The 25,821-nt window shown below is 36.2% G+C and overlaps 1 protein-coding gene and 1 long non-coding RNA gene across 28 annotated transcripts; one reads left to right on the top strand and one right to left on the bottom strand.

The window, feature by feature from the left end:
- The first annotated feature begins 230 nt into the window (after nucleotides 1–230).
- LOC141394015 (uncharacterized) lies at nucleotides 231–2,591 on the top strand. Its single transcript, XR_012410237.1, has 2 exons — nucleotides 231–435; nucleotides 503–2,591. It is a non-coding gene; the product is annotated as an uncharacterized lncRNA (long non-coding RNA).
- Nucleotides 2,592–6,116: 3,525 nt separating this feature from the next.
- Nucleotides 6,117–22,820, bottom strand: Not3 (CCR4-associated factor Not3). Of its 27 annotated transcripts, none has more exons than XM_073967740.1 (14): nucleotides 22,593–22,788; nucleotides 21,740–21,996; nucleotides 21,583–21,680; nucleotides 21,395–21,529; nucleotides 20,997–21,332; nucleotides 20,809–20,926; nucleotides 19,425–19,690; nucleotides 19,290–19,350; nucleotides 18,839–19,216; nucleotides 16,065–16,178; nucleotides 15,725–15,961; nucleotides 14,984–15,648; nucleotides 7,006–7,215; nucleotides 6,117–6,940 (listed from the first exon to the last, which is right to left on the bottom strand). In XM_073967740.1, exons 2-14 carry the CDS (start codon nucleotides 21,762–21,764, stop codon nucleotides 6,842–6,844), a joined length of 2,742 nt encoding a protein of 913 aa, XP_073823841.1. In that variant the 5' UTR covers nucleotides 21,765–21,996; nucleotides 22,593–22,788; the 3' UTR covers nucleotides 6,117–6,841. The 27 variants fall into 27 exon arrangements, with proteins under 27 accessions (XP_073823841.1, XP_073823835.1, XP_073823832.1 ...); XM_073967734.1 differs by having other exon boundaries at nucleotides 15,725–15,958; nucleotides 19,425–19,717; nucleotides 22,593–22,778; XM_073967731.1 differs by having other exon boundaries at nucleotides 15,725–15,958; nucleotides 19,425–19,717; nucleotides 20,803–20,926; nucleotides 22,593–22,775.
- Nucleotides 22,821–25,821: the final 3,001 nt, after the last annotated feature.

Raw genomic sequence — 25,821 nt, 5'->3', positions numbered from 1 at the left:
ATAGAAGTTTTCCTTATTCAACAAATTGTTCAACAAATTCCACAAATATTTACACTTTTTCATTCAAAATTTTGGTTTTTAGTTTTTGTTTTAAAAAAACACACATTTTTTGGCGTCTACCTTCATAACATTCCCTGTAGATTACCTGATCGATTACCGGTTACTATCGAAAAAATCGATAACATTGCTTGAACTTTTTGGATCGAGTCTTGTCATGCCGTTTTTTTATCGTGTCGAAAACTTATTCACGAGCAAATTCTTGATCGAATCGAATGTCGTAATTAGGCCCCTGGGCTTTGGGTCGATGCCGTATTGCGACGCGAGTCGTGTCGCGTTGCCAGTCAAATTATGTCGCCATAAAGTTCATTTTCCGGCGACAACAAATTAGCTATCGCCGTGCATTTTTACAAACGAATAAAAACGAAAAATTGAAACGTAAGTAACATTTTCATTTATTTTAAGTGAATTTATTTAATATTATGTATGTTTTCTGGTGCTTCAGTACTTATATTGGTAAAAATTACTTCAAAACAACAATTTGAATGCTGCTTGATAAAATGGAAGCCCACCCAAACGTAGCTCGTGGAGTCAGATTTGGCGAAACTAAAGACACTTTTGATGAGTTGTGGAAGGATGTTGCGGAGCAATTAAATAGTTGTGTGCGTAAACCAGATGAATGGCACACATTTTAAATCCAAACTAAAGAAAAAATGTCCCAAAATAAGAAGAACATTACAGCTACAGGAGGTGGACCATCACATGAAATATCTTTGTCGTCGATTGAGCAAGCGGCAGCAGACTTACTGCAAATTAATGTGGTTTCAAATCCTGCAGGTGCGATCTACGGAATTGAAGAGACATGGGATGATAATAACAGTGAAATTTGACAATCTGCTGAAGTGGAAAATGAAAGACCTCAAAATGAAGTAGAGATTGAAAACGTATTCTCCACTCGCAGGAAACGAAATAAACCACAGGACCAACAGATCCACATTCTTAAGGAGCAAACCGCAACTCAAAACGAACTTTTAAAGTTAAAGGTTAAAGTCATTTCCATGGGATTTTTGAAAGCTTCCTTCTGCAAAAAACCTTAAAGCTGCACACACTTTAAGGAGTGGCTGTATTGTTGTTGATCTTTAGGTTTTTTTTAATGGGTCTATCTTGCATTGCCACTTAACTTGAGTTGAGTTGTCAGTTGTCTGCGCGACTGAGATGAAATGTTGTACCATTAATGTCAACTCAACTGGGTGGTCGATAAACATGTTATCGATCAGTGTTTTTTCAAACTTGCGACCTCTATTCGCCAAAAAAAAAAACCATTTGAAAAATAATTGCGCTTTGGATAATCTTTTGTGTATTCTGGACAATATTTTAATATTTTGGCTGAGTTTTCGAGCAAATTTGAAAAACAACCCAAGATTGGAATATAACCTGCCCATTGAATCTTCGGATCGTCAAGTTTTATTTTGCCAAAGGATGCCGTAGTTTACGTTGTGGAAACGTTAAAGGATGACTTCAAAGAAAGTTACAGATCAACAGGAATACCCCCACTTTTAAAAGTGTGCGCAGTGATTTCAACAATTGCATGGCTCAATCTACATTGTCGAGAGTATTGAAGGAAGTTGTCCACTAGGGCTATAACCAAAAAAATACCACCACATAGCCGTGTAGAGCATGGAAAACTACTATGAAATACGGCGTCAATTTTTCTCTATCGCGAAAAAAGTTTGCGCACCAAATGCATTGAAGTTCAGTAATGCATTTTTTAATTTTAGCTGTTATGACAACATATTTGCTTTTAATTAAAATTTTTATTTTTTTGTAATCTAATTTAAAATCATTATCAACGCGTTCTGGACCAATTTGTTCTCAAATCGCGCCATTTCGGAGCATATTAGGAACTTTTGATACTATTGCAATTTTTGCTTTTTCTTTATAAACTCGTGAATTTTATGTTTATATTTTTTGTAGCTACCGGACAAAAGAATATGGGGTCATTTGCAACGAAGTCGCGAAAGTTACAGGCTGTTTTTGTTGACTTTGCCTGTGAGAATCGTATATGTTTTTTACACAAATACAACACCAGTACCACGTGGGGAATTTTGTCCTAATAATAAAAATGCGTTTCTAAGATCGATTCGGTGAAAAAAGTTTCCGCGCCGACTGTAATTACTGAAACCCTTTTGATATTTTTTCTACTTACAATTTTAAATTTGCTTTGTTTGAATAAATATTCATAGAAAAAAATACAATTCTCACAGGCAAAGTCATTAAAAACTGTCTGTAACTTTCGCGAATTTGATGCAAATGTCCCATATTCTCTTGTCCGATAGGTACAATAAATATACAGGCATGTCACAGATTCCGATCGGAATGGTTGCAATTCCGAAATTTCATTTCGATCGTTTTTGTCTTAGCTTCTTTAGATTCCGATCGATTTTGTGAAATCAAAAAACTTAATTATTTATTTTAAATGCGAAATTAAATGTAAATTTGTTAATAATACTACATTTTAATTATTTCTAAGTGTTTTTAGAGTGTTTTAAAGTGGTAGATTTAAACAAAATAAAAATACAATTCCGCTTGCAAAATCAAAAGTGGTTTCATTCCGAAAAATTCTTCGTTTTTCGTTTTCTGAAGAAGCTAAATACGGAATCAATTCCACTTTCGATCGGATTTCGTTTCTGTGACATGCCTGATAAACATAAAATTCACGAGTTTATAAAGAAAAAACAAAAATTGCAATAGTGTCAAAAATTCCTAAAATGCTCCGAAATCGCGCGATTTGAGAACAAATTGGTCCAGAACGCTTTGTTAATGATTTTAAATTAGATTACAAAAAAATAAAAAATTTAATTAAAAGCAAATATGTTGTCATAACAGCTAAAATTAAAAAATGCATTACTGAACTTCAATGCATTTGGTGCGGAAACTTTTTTCGCGATAGAGAAAAAATTACACCTTTTTTCATAATAGTTTTTCATGCTCTACAGGGCTATGTGGTGGTATTTTTGATATTTGCAAAAAAGTGCAAAAAGTTATATCCCTATTGTCCACTTGATAAGAGGACAAATTGTGCCAAAATTGGATCGTTTCGAATAAACAGAGGAGGAAAAAAGGCAAAATAAAAACCATTTTTATTCAAAAACGGAATTACCTGGTGTAGTTGGCTATATAGATGGAGGATGTTCGTCATTTGTACTTAAACTGAACCTACTGTATTTGTCACCAAATTCATTTGCAAAAGATTTGCTGCTGTCCGCTCCAAAGGCGATAAATTCACTTATTTTGATGGACCACCACCAGTGTCGTTGAAGTTTATTTTATTTTGAGGCATTTTCTTTTTCAACTTTGCTTTAAAGTGAATCCAGACTCTGCCACTCTTCAGGTGTTCGTGTTGGAGGTTCATGGCTGTTTAAACTGTCCGAAATGGACCTCCACGCTTCATCCGCTGTGGCTTTGGTTTCACCAAAACTCCCGAACTCCTCGGGCTAAGTTTGGATTTTCACTCAGTTTATCAATTAATATTTCGAACTGCTGCTTTGTCGTTATTTTCACCATATTGATACACAAAATTAATTAATGATGCAAAGAATCAATAATTGTTAACAAAATGTTTATTTTTCCTTCTATTTTACTTCTTGTTTCTTCGAAAATGTTTACTGCAACTGAAAATTGGTGGTTGCTGAAAAACAGCCGCTTCGTCAACTTAGATTCGCAACTTCAGTTGAGAGTTGCCATACGTGGATCAATTTTGACAACAGGCAATGCCACTCAACGATAATTGTTATCGATGATCGACCCCTTAATTCATATTTTGTTAAGAAAATTAAATATTTTTTTAAATGCTAATAGAAAACACATTAGATTTTAGTCCTATGCAGTTTTTTGTAGAAAATTTCAATTAGTTTCTTTAAAAAATAAGGATTCACTCAGCTCTCGCCATCAAAATTACAGTGTGAGGAATACACCCCAACTAGGTGTAAAGTGTGTTGCAGAACAGCTTTAGGTGTGTTCTATACACGTGAGGTGCAGAGGTGAATGCCAGAACATGCCTGTATATCTTCTTCACTATCATCAAAAAATAGTTCCACTGAGCTTATCATTTTAGAAAACAATAACTTTTGTGTACAACTTGTTCTGATATTTTTTCTAATTTATTGAAATCAAAACAAAAAACGCTCCGCTACATCACCGATAACTTGTTATCGACGATTATTTTCTATCGCTTTACGTAGTGCATTTTTAAAATTTGTTCACAGAGACGATAGACGACGCGACATGACTCGCTTCGCAATACGGAATCGACCCATAAGTCTTAAGTGTCGCCTGATAGATGCTACATTAACTATATTTTCTTCACTATCATTTGGGTGCCACCGTGGTGCAATGGTATGCACACCCGCTTTGCACGCTGAAGGTCGTGGGTTCGATTCCCCGGCCAGTCAACATCAAAATTTTCAACGGTGGCAAAATACCCCTCAGTAAAGTTGGCGACATTTCCTGAGTATTTTAGCCATGAAAAACTCCTCTACAAAGTGGTGTCTTAAGACACGCCGTTCGGACTCTGCGATAAACAGTAGGTCCCATATCATTGAGCTAATATGAATCGGGGTGCACTCATTGATATGAGAGAAGTCTCCCTTGTCCCTTATGGAATGTTTGTGGAACAATTATTATCATCAAAAAATAGTTCCACTGATATTTTTTCTGATTTATTAAAATCAAAATAAAAAACGCTCCGCTACATCACCGATAACTTGTTATCGACGATTATTTTCTAACGCTTTACGTAGTCAATTTTTTTAATTTTGTCGCAGAGATGATTGACGACGCGACATGACTTGCATCGCAAAACGGAATCAACCCATTAATTGAAGTTTTCCTATAGAAAACTTTTTTCATGACTACACTTTTTTTACCAATTTCTACTTACCTTCTGGTGAAAAGAACCGCTCGACGATTTCTACGTGAATATGAAATAGAAAGCAAGAAAGCCCTGGAATTTCCCCACGATTAATGGTATTAACCACAACCAAGGTTTGGTGGTATCCACGCTTCCCTGTAAACACCTTACCCATTCCCTGAATAGCCGCAATTCAAACGATAGTTTTAAAATATATATTTTATATACTTTAAAAAATTGAAGTATATATATATTTTTTCATACATATGTGTTTTTGTTTTATTATGCGTCTTAAAAATTGTTTTTTATTATATTATTATTTTTTTGTTAAATTATTTGATGGGTGGTGTATATTTTATTTTAAAATTTTCATTAAATATTAATTATCGTGTTTGAATGTTATGTTTCTTCCTCTATTTAAAGTATGGTAATATTGTATATTGTGAGAGTGTTGGTTTGCATCTAAAGAATATGTGGAATTTTTCATCCGACAATAACTTCTTTTACAGTAAAGAGGAAGGAAAACAAAATGAAGTGGTCTTAGTAAAAGCGTTTTGTTTTATACACAACTATTGATTTAGCAAAACCAGTTTGCTTTGATAGTTTTGCCAAATTTTGAAAAGGAAAGACAATTTATTTTTGAGGTTAAAGACAAAACAATGGGAGGGGTAGGGAGTGTGGATAAGAGTTATGACAAAAAACTTCTCTAATCTTGGTATTCAACTTGTAAATAATGTTTGGAATCATGATTGTTTTCTTGTTGTTGTTGTTTTAAAAAGTGTCTCCTTTCTGTTGTGTTTATTAAACAAACCGAGTTAAATATGTTTGAATACTTGTTGTATGTATTGTGTTGAAATTGTAATATGTTCTTGTTGTTGTATTTATAGGGATAATTATAAAATCTTGCAGCATTTCTACAGGTTTTTGTAGGTGCTTTAGTTTTTGTTTTTTAATTAGTAATTAACCACAACACTCAAAAATTCAATGAAATCCAATTGAATTCTTGAAATTACCTTTTGCAAATGTTGTAGTTCGTCGTCGTCTCTATTCTAGTTCTGCAAAGTATAAATATCGAGTTATTTAACTATATCTCTCAAATATGATTTTTGCTATATTTGTTTTTGGTTTGCGAAAATTGTTATAATATTTGTTGTTGTTTTTTTTTCTTTAAAAAGAAAAAATAATAAAATAAAACAATGTTTAAGAGGTGTTTGTTTTCAATTTTATCATATTTATAATATAATCTTTAATATTAAGAAAATAAAAAAATGAAAATAAACTAAAATAAAAAGAAAAATATGAGTACAACTAACGTAATTTGAATTTGCAAAATATTTCAGAAGTTTCCATGTGTTGTTATTTGTTTTCGTGTTCAATACAAAAAAAAATTCAACATTTTCAAATAGTTTTCCGCTTATGTGTGAAAAAATTAATAGACAGACATCATTGTATAGTAATAATTTAAAAGCAGAATCAGCAACTGCTTAAAATCGAACTCCAACCGAACTTTTAACTTTAAACTGGTGTGTATACAAAACGAACAAAGTTCAAAACAAAATGTTATTTTTTCTTATAATATCTTATTTAGTTTTTTCTTTTTTTGAAATCTTTTCATATTTAAAGTCTCAGTTACAATCAAAGCAAAAAAAGAAAAATAAGGAAAAATGAAGTAAAGAAACAAAAGAAAGGAAAAAAAACAAAGCAAATAAAGTATAAGCAGTATCTTTTTACATGGGGGAGGAGAGGGAGTTAGAGTTGGTTGGTTGATTTTGTTGAATTACTTTCTTTTTGTTTTCATAAGCAATTGCTTGCTGTTTGTTGGATGTTTGTTTTTGAAGATCCATTGAAATCATTGTTGTTGTTCTTGTAGTTATTTTGTCGTCGCTCTGACGTTGAATGACGCATTTCGGGGTTTCTTCAACATTTACAAGACAATCAATTTAGCTCCTTATCTTCTAAGTACTTGTATTCAAAAGTGAATCCCTCCTTCTTTCGTTGACTCCATTTTTCATAGTCGAAATAGATGTACGTACCCTTTGCGGAAAATTCACACAATTAAAATGTAAATATAAAAATATAAATATTCTTCGATAACTTACTTGTTCGTAATCATCGTTTATTATTTTGGGTTCTTCATGTCGTTGGAACCACATCATATATTTTGTATGGAAACGCCAGCTTTGTTTCTTTAATGCTTTAGCTGCCAAATATTGAGCCTTTGATCCTTCCATATAATAGAATACAAAGAATAGAGTTTCTGTCGAGAGACGCTGATAAAATTCAACAGTATCATATATTGGAAGTTGTTGCTGAAATGTGAAGAAAAAGAGTACAAATATTAATAAATAAGAAGCAAACTGGGATAAGTCGGTCATGAACATAAGTTAATATTTTAAAAAGATGTTAAATCCAGTGGAATCGGTTGAAGAGTATCTACTGACGAGAACTTCTGCCTTTAGATCCCGTTTGTGACTGTCGAACATACCGCGAGCGGTGAAAGCATGAGAATATTCAAATGACTGAACATGATATCATTTTCCATAAATTAGGAACATTTTTAGTTGCTTTAAGATTTCTGTGAAGTTCCAGGAAAAGTATATTTTCCCAAGAAAAAAATTTTAATCTTGTAATCGAAACCCCAAGGAATACCAGCAACATAATGAATGACAGATGAGCATGCAAATGAGTTCTGCAGTGATCACGTACATTCGGTAGCGTCCTCGCCTCCGGAATCGGATCACGCAATCATCCGTATACGTTGAGAGGTTAAAAACGCGAAGGATAGATTTCGAACAGTCCGAACAGCCTGCCTTAAGTGACCACTAGTAGAGAAGTTTTTCATGGCTTAAGTACTCAGGAAATAACACTGGGGGTATTTTTAACACTATTGGAAATGTGACGTTGTGTGGCTTGGGAATCGAACCCGGATATTCAGCGTACAATACGCGAGTCCATATATACCATTGCAGCACGATGGATGTATGAACTGCCGACAAAAACAAGTAAAAAAGAGTCAGTCGGCTTTGCCGACAGATATATACCCTCAGCCAATGTGAAGTGAAACTTTCACCTACGGACAGATCAAATGTATTTAAGGTCTCTTCACAATTTTGTGGCCCTTTTTGGACATTTGAACTTGCTGACAAAAATGTGGATTAGGAATTAACTGCACTAAGACACAAATGTTAAACCTTTGAGGGAGAGGTACCCTTAGGGAGGACCGATATGGGTCATTTTAGAAGTTAAACTAAAGTTTGACAAAATATTAGGAGATCCAAAGTTTGGACCAAATTGGTTGCCCCATTCAAGTGATATCGTCCTAGCATTTTAGTGACATTTTTTAAATATTGGGGAGAAGTACCGGCAGTTTTGGACCGGTATTGCCCCATGAAACTAAGTTTGGATATAATATGACGAAGACCAAATGTTGGACCAAATCGGTTGAACAGTTAGAGAGTTATCGTGCTTTCTCACAGCCACATACATACGGTGACGTAGGGATTTTTTACACCTTTCGGGCTGTTTTCCTAAGAAATATGGACTTGCCCTTGAAAAAACTTTTACCGCCGTAATGGAGGTAGCGAATGCAAATAGCTTCAACAAAAATCAAAGTGATTCGAGAGCAGGTCTTAAAGTGAACTTATCCGAAATTGTGTGTGAGAGGTACCAGAAGGAGTAGACAAATATAGTCCATATTCGAACCTGATCTATATCTGGTAGATATATTAGGATGTGCAAAGTATGGATTACATCGGTCACTCCCTTCAAGTGTTATCGTGCGCACAATTTTTCCGAACATTTTTGAACTTTTGTGGGGGAGGTACCTGAAGGAGTGGACCGAGATGGCTTATCTTCGAATTTAAACTATGTTTGGACAAAATATTACGAATGCCAAATTTGGACCGAATCGGCAGATCCGTTCGGGAGTTATCTTGCGCTCCATCCACTGCACACGGTGTCATAGGGACTTTTCGCATCTTTCGGGCAATTTTCTCAGGAAGTATGGACTTGCCCCTGATGAAACATATACCGTCGTATGGGGGGCAATGACTACAAGTTATTGCAACAAAGATCAAAGCGATTCGAGAGCAGGTCCTAATCTGAACTTATCCGAAATTTTGTGTGGGAGGTACCCGAAGGAGTGGACCGATTGAGTCCATTTTGGAACCTCATCTAAGTTTAGTAGAAATTTCACGATCTGAAAATTATGGATCAAATCTGTTACTTCCTTAGGGGAGTTATCGTGCGGTCAAATTTTCCGAAAATTTTCGAACTTTTGTGGGGGAGGTACCGGAAGGAGTAGACCGATATAGCCCATCTTCGAACTTAAACTAAGTTTGGACAAAATATTACGAAAGCCAAATTTTGGATCAAATCGGTTGATCCGTTCGAGAGTTATCGTGCGCTCCAGCCAGCCAGACAGACCGACAGACAGACGGACGGACATTGTTCAATCGACTCCAAATTGTCTGAAACACATTTCGTCCAAACATACTTGGGGTCTAAAACCATTATTTCGATGAGGCACATTTTGTCTGTATGAAAGTGTATATACACCCTCGTTAGCATAAATGCTGAGGGTATAAATATGAGCTTTTGGGGGACGTTTTGCTAATAAATTCAAAAATGCAAGTTTTAAATACAAATTATGTGATTGTGCTTAAAAAACTTGCATTTTAAAATTAAATCAAATTTACTTGCATAACGTACCCCAAAAGCTCCTATTTTTTGCTAATAAATGGAACCTCCATTTTGCTAATAAATTTGATTTGAATTTATAATGCAAGTTTGAAATTTTGCGGTAGATGACCTGAAGAAATGGCCGGAGGTAGCTGTGGTTGTTGTAACAGTATATTTTATGTTTTTATGTTTTTTTTTTTTTGCGAGAAAACTTAGAATTGTTTATGAAAATTATATTTTCGAGACTTTTAAAGCATTTTTTTGTGGCGTTTAAACGACCAGTGGCTTTATCTTGGTCTTTAACTATATCCAGTTCTAGAAATGTAAATGCTTCGATGAGGAAAAGCCACAAAGAAACTGGAGTTAATTGAGTAGGTTTGGCAGGGCAGGTGAAAAGGTGCAGAGTCGCGCGGGCGTGATGTTTTGCCCGGTGTCATCGATCTTTGTATTATTGGAATTTAGACGGCTGCACCATACCGAGCGTAGTTGAGCCAAAACTAATCTGCAGCTGTGTGAATGCTATTCAAACCTTATTGACAGGGGTTTCCTTTTTAATGTTGGACCTCTCTTTCTAGACCATGAAGATCCATGACTGTATTGATGATGGATCGTTCCTGATGAAATTCGCAACATCATCCATTGTTAATGGCAGTGGTTCTTTCTCGGCAGGAGAAAGAGTGCTCGACAAACTGTCAATCAAAATAAAATTAGCACTTCTTCAGGTCCTGTGTCCTCAATTCAGTTATTCTGGCTCCAATGTTGCACCTTCTCACATGATTTAGCCACCTGTTTTGCGTATGCTCACCGACCAATCTGTTAACTTCCGGTGTCAGCTCCCTGGCTTTGGGATCACTAGGGTTGGCTCGATGAAGCTTATTTCCTCCGCTGGAAAATTTGGAGGGTTGTTCTGAATGAAAAAATCCCTTGAGCATTCTCACTTTCTCCGTTAAGTTGAACAAAATACACGTGGAGTTTTCATTCAGAATAAACCCCTTGGTCTCACTTCGGGTATTCGACCAGGAGGTATGTATATGGCGGGCGGCTACAGCAGTGATGATGTCTCGGAAGTTCCTCTCTGCTGCCCGAATATCGGAAGTGTTGGACAGATCTCTGAAGCTATGATTAGTGAACTTTCTAAATTAATTAGACTATTAGTTGCTGAAGTCATATCTGATAAAAAACTAAAGACCAAGTTCGACCTAATAAAAGGATTTCAAAATCACATTTGAATTAGGTCAAACTTGGTCTTTAGTCATTTACCAGATATGCCTAAGCAAGAATGCCATGCTTCATATGTGTCGAGGCCTTAACTGCCGAGGTAGAGTTTTTTAGATTATAGGTCCAACATTAGACCGATTTTGGAAGGTTAAAACGAACCGGTCTGGAAATGACTAGAGGGTATAAGCTGGTTGCGCAGGTTGATAGCTTTACCTTTTGCACGGTCAATAAGGACCAGAATTAGCGGAGAGTGTCTAGAGGATATAAGCTGGTTGCGCAGGTTCATAGCTTTACCTTTTGCACGGTCAATAAGGACCAGAATTAGCGGAGAGTGTCACAGTTCGATAGAACCATAATGGGACCTGGACTGAGAAATGACATCCCCATAATTGTCTCCATAAATCAACGTAAAACTAATAGGCCTAAATTTAGAGAGCAATCCCACGGCAGCGGGTTCTTTGTACCGGATTGACCCGGAACTACGAGTACACAACATCATTGTTCCGTCCAGCGCTGCCACCTCAGAATTTAGGCGACTGCAATATCCCGAGCGTAGTTGAGCCAAAACTACTCTGGTTTGTCGTGGCAGCTGACGCTCTTAGCTGCGATAGATGGGGGATGTACTCTGAGGACTTTCTTTATTCACACTGTATTTGCTTATGGCATTAGCAACTGCATCCGTGTGAATGCTATTTAGACCTGACTGATATGCCTGTTAGTCTAGGGGTTCTCTCCTATATTGTGGACCTTCCTCTTTAGAGCATGAAGGAAGGATATCCTGATATGCCTGGGGGTGTCGGTCCTAGCCAGCAGATGGTGATTGGGATAGCTCTCATGGTAACACCCGAGCAAGTACTGCAACGAAAGCATCTCATTGTGTTACTGTACTGGAAGAATCTTTGCCTACTCATGTAGATGGTCCACTGAAGACTTGAGAAGGCACCCTGTTGCTGTTCACAGGACGGCATTCTGACAAGTTTGAATCTCTTTCCAATGCGTATCAACTAAATTCGGAGACCAAACTGGCGCCGCATAACCTACCACAGACCGACCTATCGCGTTATATGTGATCAACAAGGTTTCTTTATCTGCACCCCGAGTGAACAGAGTGGACGTAGATTTAATAGCGGATATCTGCATATTCCTCACGAGAAAAAAGGTGGTAAGATCGGCTAAATAGGAGTTCAATCTCTCACAGATGTCATCAGGTACCTGACACCAGGATCGTACAATCATCCAGAAACGTTACGATTTCAATGCCGTCTGGAGGGGGCGGAATATAGGAGAGGTAGAGGTCAAACAGTTCCGGAGATATCACCCCACCTTGGGGAACTCCCTGTTTTACTCTACGGGGTTTTGAGTTCTTGTTTCTAAATTCCACGTACGGCTGGCGTCCACACATATAATTGATTATACAATTTTTCAGCCTTGGCCGGAGGGTTGTCTGCTCAATGTCCTTAAACAGCGTGGAGTGCCTGACAGTATCAAAGGCTTTTGATAAGTCAAGCGCCACCATTACCGTTCTACACAATCCCACGGCAGCGGGTTCTTCCGTACTGGATTGACCCGAAACCATTGAGCTTCGGCTAGCGGCTGCCAACCCAGCATCCAAACTTTACTTCTAGGTAGTTTTCATGCTGCCGCCAACCCAGAATCAAACCTATGCCTCTACGTAGTTTTCATGCTGCTACAACAACAATCGCAGTTCTATCACACGTCCTATCCAGACTGAGTCCTCGACAAATATATGTGGAGATGGCGTGCAGAGCTGTTGTCGTGCTGGTCTGCTTACGGAATCCATGCTGATGATCGGCAACTAGATAGTTATTTCAGACGCTGGGGAGGACTAAGGCCTCAAGGATCTTTGCTACAGGCGACAAAAGCGAAATCGGCCTGTACGATTGATTCAGTTGTTGTTGAGCTTGGTTTCCTGCACCGCCGCGACCATGATTTTTTTCGACTCATAATGCCCACTATTTCCTCAATGTTAGCTCGGTCTAGAGCAACCCATCAGTGAAACTTGAGTGTGATGGATGCTGAAGTGATAAACCCGGTGTCGAAAAAATCCGCTGCCGTGAGATTGGTCCGGCTATGAATAAGCTGTTGGATTGGCGAAAAACTGCGTCACCACCGTGTCTAAACCAATGGAAGGCATTGTGACTCACAAGAGAGCCCATGTGCTCAAAGTGAGCGTAAATTGGTTATTGCTCACAGCTTGTGTAGATGCTAACACGTTGTGAGCAACAACAAATTTACGCTCATTGAGAGAACAAGGGAGATCCAAAAAATGTCTCTGCCTCACTCTGGTCTATACCGAACCATATGCTGTAGATGATCCAATCACTTTTTGGCTTCTAAGAGACCTTAATTTTAAAATCACAACTATTGGGTTCAAAAAATTACCTGCTGTTCTCAAAATGCCAACAATTTTTCGTGTAAAGTTTTTCTGACCGCTGGGGTCCTTAAAGCAAATTACATCTTATTCGGTCAGAATATGCAGACCTCACTTTAGCATGATGGCATTTATCAAAAAATTCCAGTTATTCGATATATCTTTAATCTTTAGGCTAAATACGAATAAAAATGCGTAAATGTTACGCATTACATAATGTAATCTAACAATAGGCTAACATAACATTGTTAGATGATTCCAGAGCCATCTACCGTAGTATGGTAGCGGTGCAATGTACCATCTTATAGTAATATCAAAGACATAGAACTGTAAAGATTGGACATAGTGCATAATGCAGTTCAATTTTACTATTAAACCATAGAGGGTGTTAGTGTATAACAGACAACTAACAAAGATTAAAGACATACAATGGTAAAGATTGGACATAGTGCATAATGCAGTTCTATGTTACTATTAAACCATAGGGGGTGTTTATGTATAAAAGAACACGACGACAACAAAAACAAGTATAACATAAATTCATGTCGCCATATTGTAAATAAACATTATGTTAGACCTCCAGCGCCATCTGCCGTTGTATAGTAGCAATGGAAATGTCCCATCTTGTTATGTTATATATCTTTGTTAAAATTACCTTTGGTAGATAGATGGCATCGGAGAATAACATACAATTATTAAGTAACATTACAATATTTTTAACAGTACAGTAGTTTTGATTTTGCTGCCAATCGTTTTAGTGCGAATTTGATTTTTTTGCCAAAAAACTAAAATATTTGCACTTTTGTCAAATTTGTAATGCAAATTTCACTTTTAACTGCCAATCCTATAACTGCGAATTGTATTTAACTACAAATAATATTTGGAAAGAATAACCCAATTTCATTGAGAATTTTGTATTTACCAGCCAAAAACTATATTACGTCATACGACAACTGCCAAACACAAATATTGATTTTTTTTACGAAACAAAAGAAAACTGGTTTCGTTACTCGTGATAATTTTTACACAATCGATGATATTATGAGTCGGAGCTCCTTCTACGAACTTAGCTTATCTGAATTCCTTGAGTAAATTCCTCATTAGGACAATAACAAGATTTTGAACACATATGATGAGAATTATGTTTCCTTTAGTTTACTTCTGCAGGTTGATGCAAAAACACAAAGAAAAGTTAACAATCCTTTCTTTCAAACAGAAATTGAATGAAATATGTGCATACATACATATGTATGTGGAAGCAAATGTTAATAATTGTAAATTAATTATTTTTTATGAATTGATGCAAAATAAAGACTTTTTTGATTATGCGTTTCAGTGTATTTCAACATTCCTTTCCAAAATAGTCCTCGGATCTTAGGAAAGGTAAAGCTGATTATCACATTTAAGAGTCAATTCTTTGGCATTTTCTTTGGTGGGTGAATCGGATATCTGCCACTTTTTGGCAGCTAAAAATACTAAAGATAAGTGCGAAATTCGTTTTGCTGCCACAAAGTGTGTGCAAAACTTGTTTTGGCAGCTAAGACAAAAGTACTGTACTATACGTATTTAGCTGAAACTATACCATGTACCAGGAAGGAATTGCTCTGAAATATATCCTAAAACTTAAATTTGCAATTTTCCTCTTTTACTGCGATTTAAATTACCATATATCTCTAATATATCTGTGGTTTTTGTTACACTCAAAAGCCAAGGCATCTATAGCTTTGTATCAAAACATTGTTAAGCTGTTCTTTTCTTCCTCGACAACATTTTCTATCTGTACTCACCTGTGGATAGTGCGGAGGGGTTTGAACCGGTGTACGATGGAAATATGTTGTAAGTTTTTCTGAATCGCTAGGCGTTGGCAAATGATAATAGGCTGCTTCCATCATTTGGAATTGTAATTGATGTTCCTTTTGCAGCGGTGAGGGACCCAATGGTGCAACACCAAGCAGTGGTGGTATATGTGCTTCATTTGTTGGTTGCTGCGATAATTGTTTACTATTTGCAGATGATGCACCTGCGCCTATGGGCTGCTGACCGGCAGCATTTGATAAAGCCGATGCATTAAGATTACTACCAATGGGACCAACTGTGTTGCCACCACTACCCGCTGCACCAGCACTATTACCACCTCCAACAACTGATGATGGGCCATTTGTTGATGCTGCCACTGCCGCTGCAAGAACTGTTGCTGAATTTCCTTGTTGCTGCTGCTGTTGTTGTTGCTGATGTGAATTGGCAGTTGTATCGGTTGAGAAATGCTGTTGTAGTACTTGTGGCTGTTGTTGTTGCTGCTGTTGCTGTTGTCTATTATCCATATTAGATGCTTGCTGTTGTGAAAGGCTATTTGTATCGATCACAGATCGATTAATGGCTTCTTGGGCCATTGTTTTCAATGAAATAGCATCAACAGAATTCGAATTATTTGCAACACTTGATACAGGCAGACCTGAAAAAGTAGTAAAAAATATATATTGAGAGTCTGGTTTCAATATAATATATCTATGTGTATGGCGGCATTTTACCATTCATGTGTTTCGGTGACAGCAGTCCCGGCGAAGCACGTGCATTATTGTTTGCTCCCGCCAAACCCAAAACTTGTTGTTGTGCGTTGAGAACTTGCTGCAAACCGGACATACCATTGGGTGAAATGCAATTAGCGGCAGATGTTGCCAAATTATTAACATTTGTTGAATTTGCTCCTTGTTGCACTACATTCGCAATGCTAGCGACTGCCGAATTATTGGAAGTATTATGGGCTGCTTAATTATAAAAGGAGAAAATTTATAAAAACATTTTTAAAATGAGAAAAGAAAAATATATGTAGTTAACAATAATTATAAGTATTATAAATTTTGAACAAACCATTTTGCAAATGAGACGAATTAGCTTGGAGACTGCTTAATTGCTGTTGCTGTCCTGAACTACCAACTATGGCATACGTTGCTCCGCTAAGCAAAGGACCATTATCAAGATGTGCTACGAATATATATGTTGATGTGGTATTTTGTATTAGATATTTAAACAGTCATAATCCAAGCGATATGCGACAAACTCAAACAGAAAAGTTCAACAACAAAAAATAATTGATATTAAAAAAACTGAAGAATACAACACATAAAATATTTTATGAGACAGCGACACACCGATTGTACGGCGATCAGAACTACCACTGGAAATAATCCCACGGCGGCGAAAACACCCGGGCCTCACTGTACACATACTCGTCCATGCGAGGGACGAGTAGTCATCAAAATACGCAACTCCAATACCCGAAAATGCACCCGGCGGACCAGGAAACCAAGCTCAACAATTGAACCTAACATGGAATGTATAGAGGGTAGCAATGAGGTACTTCCGAGGTAGGGTTGCTGAACGCATACATCTCTCCGATAAATAGCTGTTCTCTATGTTATAGGCTCTACATTAAGTGCGCTTTTGGAAGGTCATGAGTTGTGACATTCGGTCCTCGGGAACGACCAGATGGGTATAGTGCTGCTTGAGCAGATTGATAACTCTAAGTTTTGCACGGTCAATACAGGCGTACCTACCAGAATCAGCGAAAAGTGTCACAGTTCACCAGATACAACTGGTGACGTCACCTAGCAACCCGTCGTTATCTTGGATCAGATCATCTCCCCATAACTGTCACCATCAGCAGACCCCCGATTTCATCACATCTGAACGCCGCGCTTTCATTAATCAGAGGAAAGCTAATTGGCCTAGTTTCAGAGAGTTCTCTAATCACCGTTATAGAGATCTGGCCAACTCTTCAGATGTTCGGGTAGCAGAAAGGACGTTCTGAGACATCAGCTGCTCGTCATATACCAGCTGGTCGAATACCGTAAGTTAGACCATACATCCCAGCATAGGCGACGGGTCTAGCAAATGATCGTGATAGGGCGAAGAGAATAGTACTACGTCGCATCAGATCTCTTCCTGCCAAGGATGAACGCAAACGCTTTTCTCGCCCGTAGCAAATTCCCTTGAGGCTTTAGTCCTCCCCAGCCTCATAAATAGCTATCCAATTGCCGATCATCAGCGATTGGTGGCGCTTAACTTATCAAAAGCCTTTCATACTGACAAGCACTCCACGCTGTATGTGGACATTGAGCAGACTACCCTCCGGCCAAGTTTGAAACGTTGGATAATCAATTATAGAACGCCAGTCGTACGTGGAAGTAAGGAACAAAAGGTCTAAGGCCCGTAGAGTGAAACAGAGAGTTCCTCAAGTTCCTTTAACTTCTACATCGTCTGTATTCCATCCCCTCCAGGCGGCATTGTGGTCGTAACTTATGCGGATGATCGTGAAAGTCTGAACTCCTATTTGACTAATCTTACAACCTTTTTTCACGCGAGGAATGTGCAAATATGCGCATAAAAACTGCGGTCCCTCTGTTCTCCACATGGACGGTTGTTGTTGTAGCAGGTAGGCTGCAACCGTATGTTTTTCCCTGTAGATGGAACGTAAAATCTCAATTAGATATGATTGTGTGCTGGTGTGTTATGTGTGGAGTGGGTGTGTATTGGGATATTCGTTCCCGCGACAATTGGATCTACGTTCCGGAACGACCCGAGCCCAGCTCGGCCAGAGATTGTCAACTCAGCGACAGCTGTACAAACCAAACATGGACGGTAGAGGTGAGAACTGAATTGAATGACATGATCGATTGTAGTAGACCACAAACTACCCTAAAATTCTATGGGTCACCTTCGACAGCATGTTCATGTCGTACGCGCATGCCACAGCTATCTGCGACAAGCTGAGATGTAGGAACAAGGTTCTTAAGTCCTTAGCCGGCAGCGCTTGGGTGCAGATAAAGAAATCTTGTTGACCACATATATCGCGATTAGTCAGCCTGCGGTAAGCTATGGTGCCAGTGTCATCCCTGAATATAAGTACAATGCAATGAACAAATATTCAGACCTGTCAGAATGCCGCTTTGAGAACTTCAATAGGGTGTCCCCTTTGTGTCTTTAATGGACCAACTACATGAGGAGACAAAGGGGTCGATTATGCATTGCCACTAAACTTGAGTTGGGTTGTCAATTGTCAGCACAACTGAGATGAAATGTTGTACTATTGATGTCAACCCAACTGGGTTGTCGATAAACGTGTTATCGATCAGTGTTTTTTTAAATTTGTGAACTCTATATTAATACAAAAGGCACAATTCGAAGAAGGACAAGGACAAAAGAAATGATCCAGAAAGAGAGCTTAACTTAGCTCTCTTAATAATTAGAGATGTGAATACAGAAACAATTCACCTGCTATAGATCTATGTTAGTCCATATACAATATTAGAACTGCAAAGTATAAGAATATGTGTTCCTTTTATTTTTATTTTTCCTAATATTTAAACCACGGTATTTTAATGAAGGAAAGACTTTCTCCGAGAAAAAAAACCTAAATAAAAAACATGATTTTGAATTGGGTGTGTAATGCGGACATGCTATCTACTGCACCACGATGGGTCCAATCTTCGACAAAGATTTACCATTAAATTTTAAAATAAAAAATCGCTTAAATAATTTTAAAATAAACATTTCACTCAAATTACAATAAGAACAATTGTAAGGAAACACAAAATATTTTAAAATAATAAAAACACAATATTTAAAGGATAATTTAAACTTACATGTATTATGTTTAGCAACTGCTGAAAATGCAATTGTCGGCGTTGCTTGAATCACAGATTGGCCTTGGATTTGCGTTGCATTACTGGAATTTGTTGATGCTGCCGCAACAGAAGCTAATGTTGGATTTCCTTGTAACGTTGGCGCTGGAGCGTGTTGTACCGTTGGATTATGGCCAGCAGCTGCAACAGCTGCGGCTAATGTTGTCGCTCCACTACCAGTATTTATGTTATTTGATGTTGAGTGATTACCAACAACGGATGCAGCAACAACTGCTGCCGCTGTGGGTTGCTGTTGGGGTTGTATGGGGTGATGTTGCTGCTGTTGTTGTTGATGAGGATTTTTACTAGGTGTAGAACTGATGATTTTATTCGTAGCAGCTAAAATGGAAAATTAAAATGTTATATATTTTACAAACACTTGCAAAATATGTTGAACATTTTCTTGTCATACCATCTGGTGCCCCAATATTTGTTTTGTTATTAGCCCGTACAGCAGTTGGTTTAACAGGTTGCTGAAATGAAATTCAAAAGGAATGGGTGCTTATAGTTTTGATATAAATCACATAATAAATGATTTTTGAATTACCTTTGTTTTGCTATTGTTGTTGCTTTCATTTTTATTATGTTTATCCTTCGCCGTACCATCGGCTGCTGTTGAATCACTTGAATAATTCAAACTGATTTGTTGATGGGCCGATCCTCCACCACTACCGCTGGTATTTGAGGCCTGTTGTTGTTGCTGTTGATCGCGTTGCTGTTGTGTGGGTAATGGCGATTGAACGGGACTGCCACCGGATGTTATACTGCTTGGTGATCCGCTCGTTTCATTACTATTATTGCTGTCTGTTGTTGCTGATGATGGAATACCAAGTGAGACACCTTTACAATTGATGGCATACCAAGTAGTTTGATTACATGTATTTTACGTGTATGTTATGGAAATGTTTTCGTTTTTTGGCAAAAATTTGGGACGTTGCATTGTATCGTCATTTTTTTGGGGGATATTTGTATTTTGATTGTTTATAATTTTCATCCATCAAATGACGATGAATAGATTTTTGGTTTTTGTTAGGAAGTGTTGTTGTTGTTGTTTTTATCGGACAATTTGTAGAAGTTTTACATACACACACACAGATATACACAAATTTAGAAACGGGATTGTTTGTTTGAGTTGTTGGTTTCATAAAAAACAGGATCATATTCATATATATAAAGATTTACGAAATTATAAATATTCACATTTATGGAAATTTGTTATTTAATTTTGTTTTCGATTTGATTTGTTTTAATAAGAAAAGAGAGAGAAAAAAGAGAAAACATAAAAACACACATAGAATATGTATAATGTTGTTGAGATTGAAACAAAATATAGTATGCAATTGGATACTAAAAGAATGGAAATATTTTTGGGAAAGGGGGATTGATATATATGTGGAATAAAGAAACCATTCCTTTTGAAAAAAGAAACATTGAAAAAAGTGTGTTTTGTGGGGAATTTGCGTGTGGAAGGATGTAAGTGTGGAAGGATCTTGTGTATAAAAACCTGTTACAGTAAAAGCTACTACTGCATATGATGTGAAAGTTTGGAAACTTTAGACAATTTGATTATTTATAGTTCATCAGCAGAATATAACTAAAATACGTAGGGTAATATTCAATATCAATTCACTTTATAACATACAGTTCAAGAGGAACCCTTAGTTTTTTCATCAATTTTTTATAATTGTTATTGTTTTAAGGGGAAGAGGATAGTATGTGTATTTATATATATTAAAAAAGCAACTCCCTCGAACAGAGAACTTTCGGAAGATATGGTAGTGCAGAGAATTACTTAGCCAATGAAAACTACACATTTAACAAGCAAATAAACATGTTGATTTGTTAGTATTTTTTTTTTCTTCTTTTTGTGAAAACAAAAACCACCAACATATAAGTGTAGAGGAGTTTGTGTAAACCCCACTTACCTGTACCTGAATATTCAACGTCGTCTATTCCAATAATATCATCATAAATGAATTCGTTTTCCTCAAAGTCGGGTTCCTGTGACGAATCAATGTAATACTCAACATCATCCTTAATTTTATTGACCTAAAATAATGATATAATACAAAATAATAATAGTTTATCCAAGTTTCAATTAAATAAAAACAGTAATTACCTGTTCTGCTTCCACATTATCATTATCTAAGAGACGTAACAATGTTTCCAACTTGGTTACATGGAATTTATGACGATCTAATTTGGACCTCAGTTCATCCATTCGATCTTGTTTATCTCGATCCAAGCGCTTTTTCTTGCCTGCTAACAGTGATTCTATCTCGCTTTCATACTGATCTATTTGTATTTGCAATGAACTTATAGAATTTGTCAACCAATTTCGGGCCTCGTCCTTAATACGCTGTGCGGGATCCATTTTTTGTGCAGCACCCAAACCTTCTTTTGAGTAGGCTTTTGTTTTTGTCTCTCGTTCCACAACTTTGAAACGTTCCATTTGCTTTAAAAATGAAAACAAAAATATTATTGTTGTTGGCCACATGTCAATACAAGAACACATACTGTTTCAATTAGTCTTCTATTTTCCAGCAATGAACTTTTATCCTTTATTTCGGCAGAGGCAATCCATGATTTTATTTGATCGCGTAACCTTTGTAATTTCTTAATTTCTTTCTTGAGATCGGCTTCATATTTTTCCTAAAATAATACATTATTAACAGCTCAACTTGTTGTTGTAACTCAATGCTTACCTTTTGGTTGCTATTTGTGGCATTATGTACTTTTTTCCAGATATCTTCAAAGGTTTCTACGCCTTCAGCGACCTTTTTCAAACATCGGTCAATTTCTCCTAAAAACCACAGAGTAAATAAGAACTCTTGTTAATAAATTGTGTTTCTATGGACTTACCTTGCAGCTTTCTCGTCGCAGCCATGGCTATGTAAACAGTTGTTTATCTTCTTGATGCAAATGCTTAGACATATCCAGTAGAAACTACAGCTATCTAAAATGCCCCCTTTCCTAATTACGCGCAAACTAACGCATGCAGCATACGTTGTAGCTCGATAGTAATTGAACAGGTCAGCGAATTGAATCCCTTTACTTGTTTTGCATTTATCCAAAAAATTGTGATATCAATTACAAATCTTTGGAGTTCCTATTAGTAACTGTAATTAAACAAATAATGTTCATGAATATGTTTATAGTATGCAAATGATAATGGTAGATGTTAGATATTATGCGTATGATACTTTTTTAATGTTACTATGTTACCAGAGTAATCACTTAAGATGTTTGTTCTGGTTTTATAGCAACAAAACAGGTCGAAAAGCGTAAAGAAAAAGTCACAATGCAAGAGAGTGGAAAAACGACGGCCGCGGAATTTGGATGGTGGACCTTCCAAATTGCGTATTCATATTGGACTCCTCTAATTATCCACCACATAAACTATACCACATAAAACTATACAAATTGTTTAACATTTTTATGTTAATTTTATGTACCTGCGCGAAAATGCTTACGTACGATAAAAATTACAATATTCATTACGATTTACGTTTTGAAACAAGTTAACAATTGATTTTGCAATTATTGCTATATTCCGTAAATCAATACTCATAAAACTTTCTATGCTTATTTTTTCCACTCAGTTTTCTTTTTTATATTGTTCGTTCGTCGCATTCGTCTTCTTCTTCTCGAAATTCTTTTATATTCGATGGGACACAAATTACATCTAATCACAAAATATGCGCTTGAAACTCACTCGTCCACAAAAATTGTATTCGCTTTTTGTTGTTGCTTAATTCTTTAACGCAATTTTTATAAAATATTTGTAATAAATTATGGATTTTAGTTGTTTTTTGCTAATCAATGTTTCAATTTTTTTCACTTCTTGTATAGCAGAGATTAGGGATACGCAAGCTGACTTTAGATTAATCGATTGGTCGACTTTTTGATTTGAAATTAGGGATACGCAAGTCGATTTTCGAGTAATCGATTCCTCATTTTTTTGATTTGAAGAATCTAAAAATCGAAGTCGTCTTTTGACTTCATAGAAATTAAAATGATCGATTTTCTATTATGATTCTTAAGGCCTGGGTACATAAGCTGCCTCGACTGGTTGCCTTGCTTTCCTGCTTCATTTCTGACATAACAAAAATAAAAGAATAAAGAAGGCCGATCTAATTTCGAACTATGTTGCCCTTTTCTCTTTTATCAGAAGCAAGCAAGGCAAGCAGGCGAGGCAGCTTATGTACTCAGCCCTTTAGATCAGGGCTGCTCATTTCTTCACGGTAGCGTAAATTGAGAGTAAGCATCAGTCGTTGTTTGGCCTGCAACGGAGAAACACATATTCAATGTGAGCACCTCTGCTTTAGATTCTTGCAGTGGAAATCAAAAGATCAATTTTGTTTTGACTTTTTGATGTACTACGAAAATGAAATATATAGATTACTGGCCTGTTCCCGTACTTTATAAAGTGGTAAAAGTCGTAAACGATTTTCATATAAATTTAGTGTACGGGAACGCAAAATGTGTAAAAGTGGTAAAAATTGTAAAAACTTTTTAGTTCTGGAACAGAGCTTATAGCCCGTTTAGACTAGTCATTTTAAATCGACTCGATTTCTAAATCCAACTTTCAAATCCTAGTTGTTTAGGCTAGTCTAAAATGATATAAGATGCCAGTCAGCCGATCTTTGTTTACGTATATATACGCGAATTTGCAAAAAGAATTGCTTGAAAATTAAAAATGGAATGGAATACTGCAAAAAATAATCTGACAAATTGCTATTAAATATGTTGTTTACAATTTATATTAAATTAAAGCTACATCCATATTATTTTTATTTAAGCTTTGTTCCTTTACTTTTTTAATGGTAAGGGTGGTAAAAGAAAAAATGTCAAAATTGCTCTTTCATGAACATTTTTACCAGAAAAGTAAAGGAACGGAAAAATGGTAGGTCTGGCAGCAATGTCGAAAAGAAACATAAAAAAATCAATTTTCGTCTTTTATTTCACAGTTTTAAATTTAGTTTTATCAGCGTTCGACTTTTTCTTCTGTTTTGCGTCCATTTTCTTTTTCATTGTGAAATAATCGTCAAACAAAAGTCGAAAAATCAGTTCTGCCATTTATTCCTTTACCTGCAGAAATTTTGCTGGTAGTCTGTGGTAGAAGAGATAGCCATTTTCGCTCTCTCTCCACTCTCACTCTCTTAAAAATTGCTTCCAGTTTTGCCACTTTTCGGGGTTAAGGAAGGCTTTGCAGGTTAAAAATGGTAACAAATGGTAACCTCAGGTAAGTAAAGGAACAATGCTTTAATATTTTTTATATTTTTCCGCTTTTTTTTGTGTGTTTGTGTTTACAGTTATTTCATGGTTTAATAAGAAAGGTTAGCCAAAGCTTTATGTCAATTTAAATTTTTTCATTCGAGTATGCCTAATACTTCAAAACAATATAAACAAACTGTGTATGTGTGTGTGGTGTTTGAATAATATGCCAAACAATTTTAAAAACAATCGAATTCAATGATTTTTAAAATTGTTTTAAGACCATTTGTATGGAAGAAATTGGTGAGATTTGCATTGAAACAATCAGTTTATCATATTCACTACTCGATTTTGTGGAGAAAACTTAATTCTTCATTCACTTTTCGCGTTTTTTATAAAATGCTCAAAAAATGCATTGTAAACAAACCCACCTGTTGCTTTTATTTTGAAGTTTTAGGAATTCAAGAAAAACAAGGGTTCTATAGATTTTTTTCATTTAAATCTACCTCTTTACTTATACCATGAGTTATTTGAAAAATGTAAATAATAGGGTTATCCCTTTTTTGCAACCTCACATCCCTTTGTCATATTTTGATGAGCTTTTGCATACGATTAGATAAAATCTTAATTATAAGGTGATTCGATAGAAAAAAGCTCAAACAAAAAAAACAAAAGGAAAAATTTTGGAGTCACTTTAAGCACATAAATAAATCAAAACAATCGTTAAAGCCACACGACACATCCAGAATGGCACATACTTTTGTTTTCACCAATTTTATCGTCATATTTATTACATATATATCATTTTATATCATATATAGCTCATGGTACAATAATACAGGTAGCATTATCAAGCCAGCTGATGGTAACATAATGTGTCACTTGCCTTGAATTGATGTCAAATTTTGACATCTTATGTTACCAACAATTGCCGATGCGGCTACCTGTGTATTTGTACCATGATATAGCTTTATTCCATGTATCACATAAATTGAAAGTGCTTTGTCCGGGACCTTTTTCAATATTTAAATGGAATAAAAATTCTTTCTTTAGTAATTAATAGGCAAAATGTCATTTATTCGTGCAACAGGAAAAAAATTTTGGAGCAAATTTTTAATAGGCAAAATTTCATTCACTCTCGCTACAGGAAATCATTTTTGAGAAAAAAGGTCAAAAAGTCATAACCCTAGTAAATAAACGACACATGAACATAAGCTTTGTTCCTTTACTTTTTTAATGGTAAGAGTGGTAAAAGAGAAAAGTGTCAAAATTGTTCAAAATTGCTCTCTCATGAACATTTTTACCAGAAAAGTAAAGGAACGGAAAAATGGTAGATCCGGCAGCAATGTCAGTTTTTAATTAAGTGTTGTCAGTGTTCGACTTTTTCTTCGGTTTTTCGTCCATTTTGTGAAATAATGGTCAAACAAAAGTCGAAAAATCAGTTCTGCCATTTTCTACCTGCAGAAAATTTGCTGGTAGCCTGTGGTAGAAGAGAAAGCCATTTTCGCTCTCTCTCCTCTCACTCTCTTAAAAATTGCTTCCAGTTTTGCCACTTTTCGGGGTTAAGGAACGCTTTGCAGGTTAAAAATGGTAACAAATGGTTAAAATGGTAACCTCAGGAAAGTAAAGGAACACAGCTATAGTTGCCAATTTTGGTACAGACTGCAATAGTTGAATTTTTAGGAGCAAAAAGCAGTGTTGTATATCAAAATATTTCGATTTAACAT

Source organism: Musca autumnalis, unplaced genomic scaffold, assembly GCF_047663935.1.
Source record: "Musca autumnalis isolate F117 unplaced genomic scaffold, ASM4766393v1 scaffold_2, whole genome shotgun sequence".
NCBI lineage: Eukaryota > Metazoa > Arthropoda > Insecta > Diptera > Muscidae > Musca > Musca autumnalis.
This window is presented reverse-complemented; position numbering and strand designations above follow the sequence as displayed.

Bases quoted from the DNA above. Each gene is read 5' to 3' on its own strand.
- Not3 (XM_073967729.1), bottom strand. From the start codon at position 21,764: ATGGCTGCGACGAGAAAGCTGCAAG. The intron at 21,333-21,394 runs GTATGTGTTCTT...TCATTTTTAAAG, and splicing joins ATAGAAGACTAATTGAAACA to CAAATGGAACGTTTCAAAGT. The intron at 7,216-14,983 runs GTGAGTACAGAT...TTCACATTTCAG, and splicing joins CCCCTCCGCACTATCCACAG to CAACAACTTCCAATATATGA.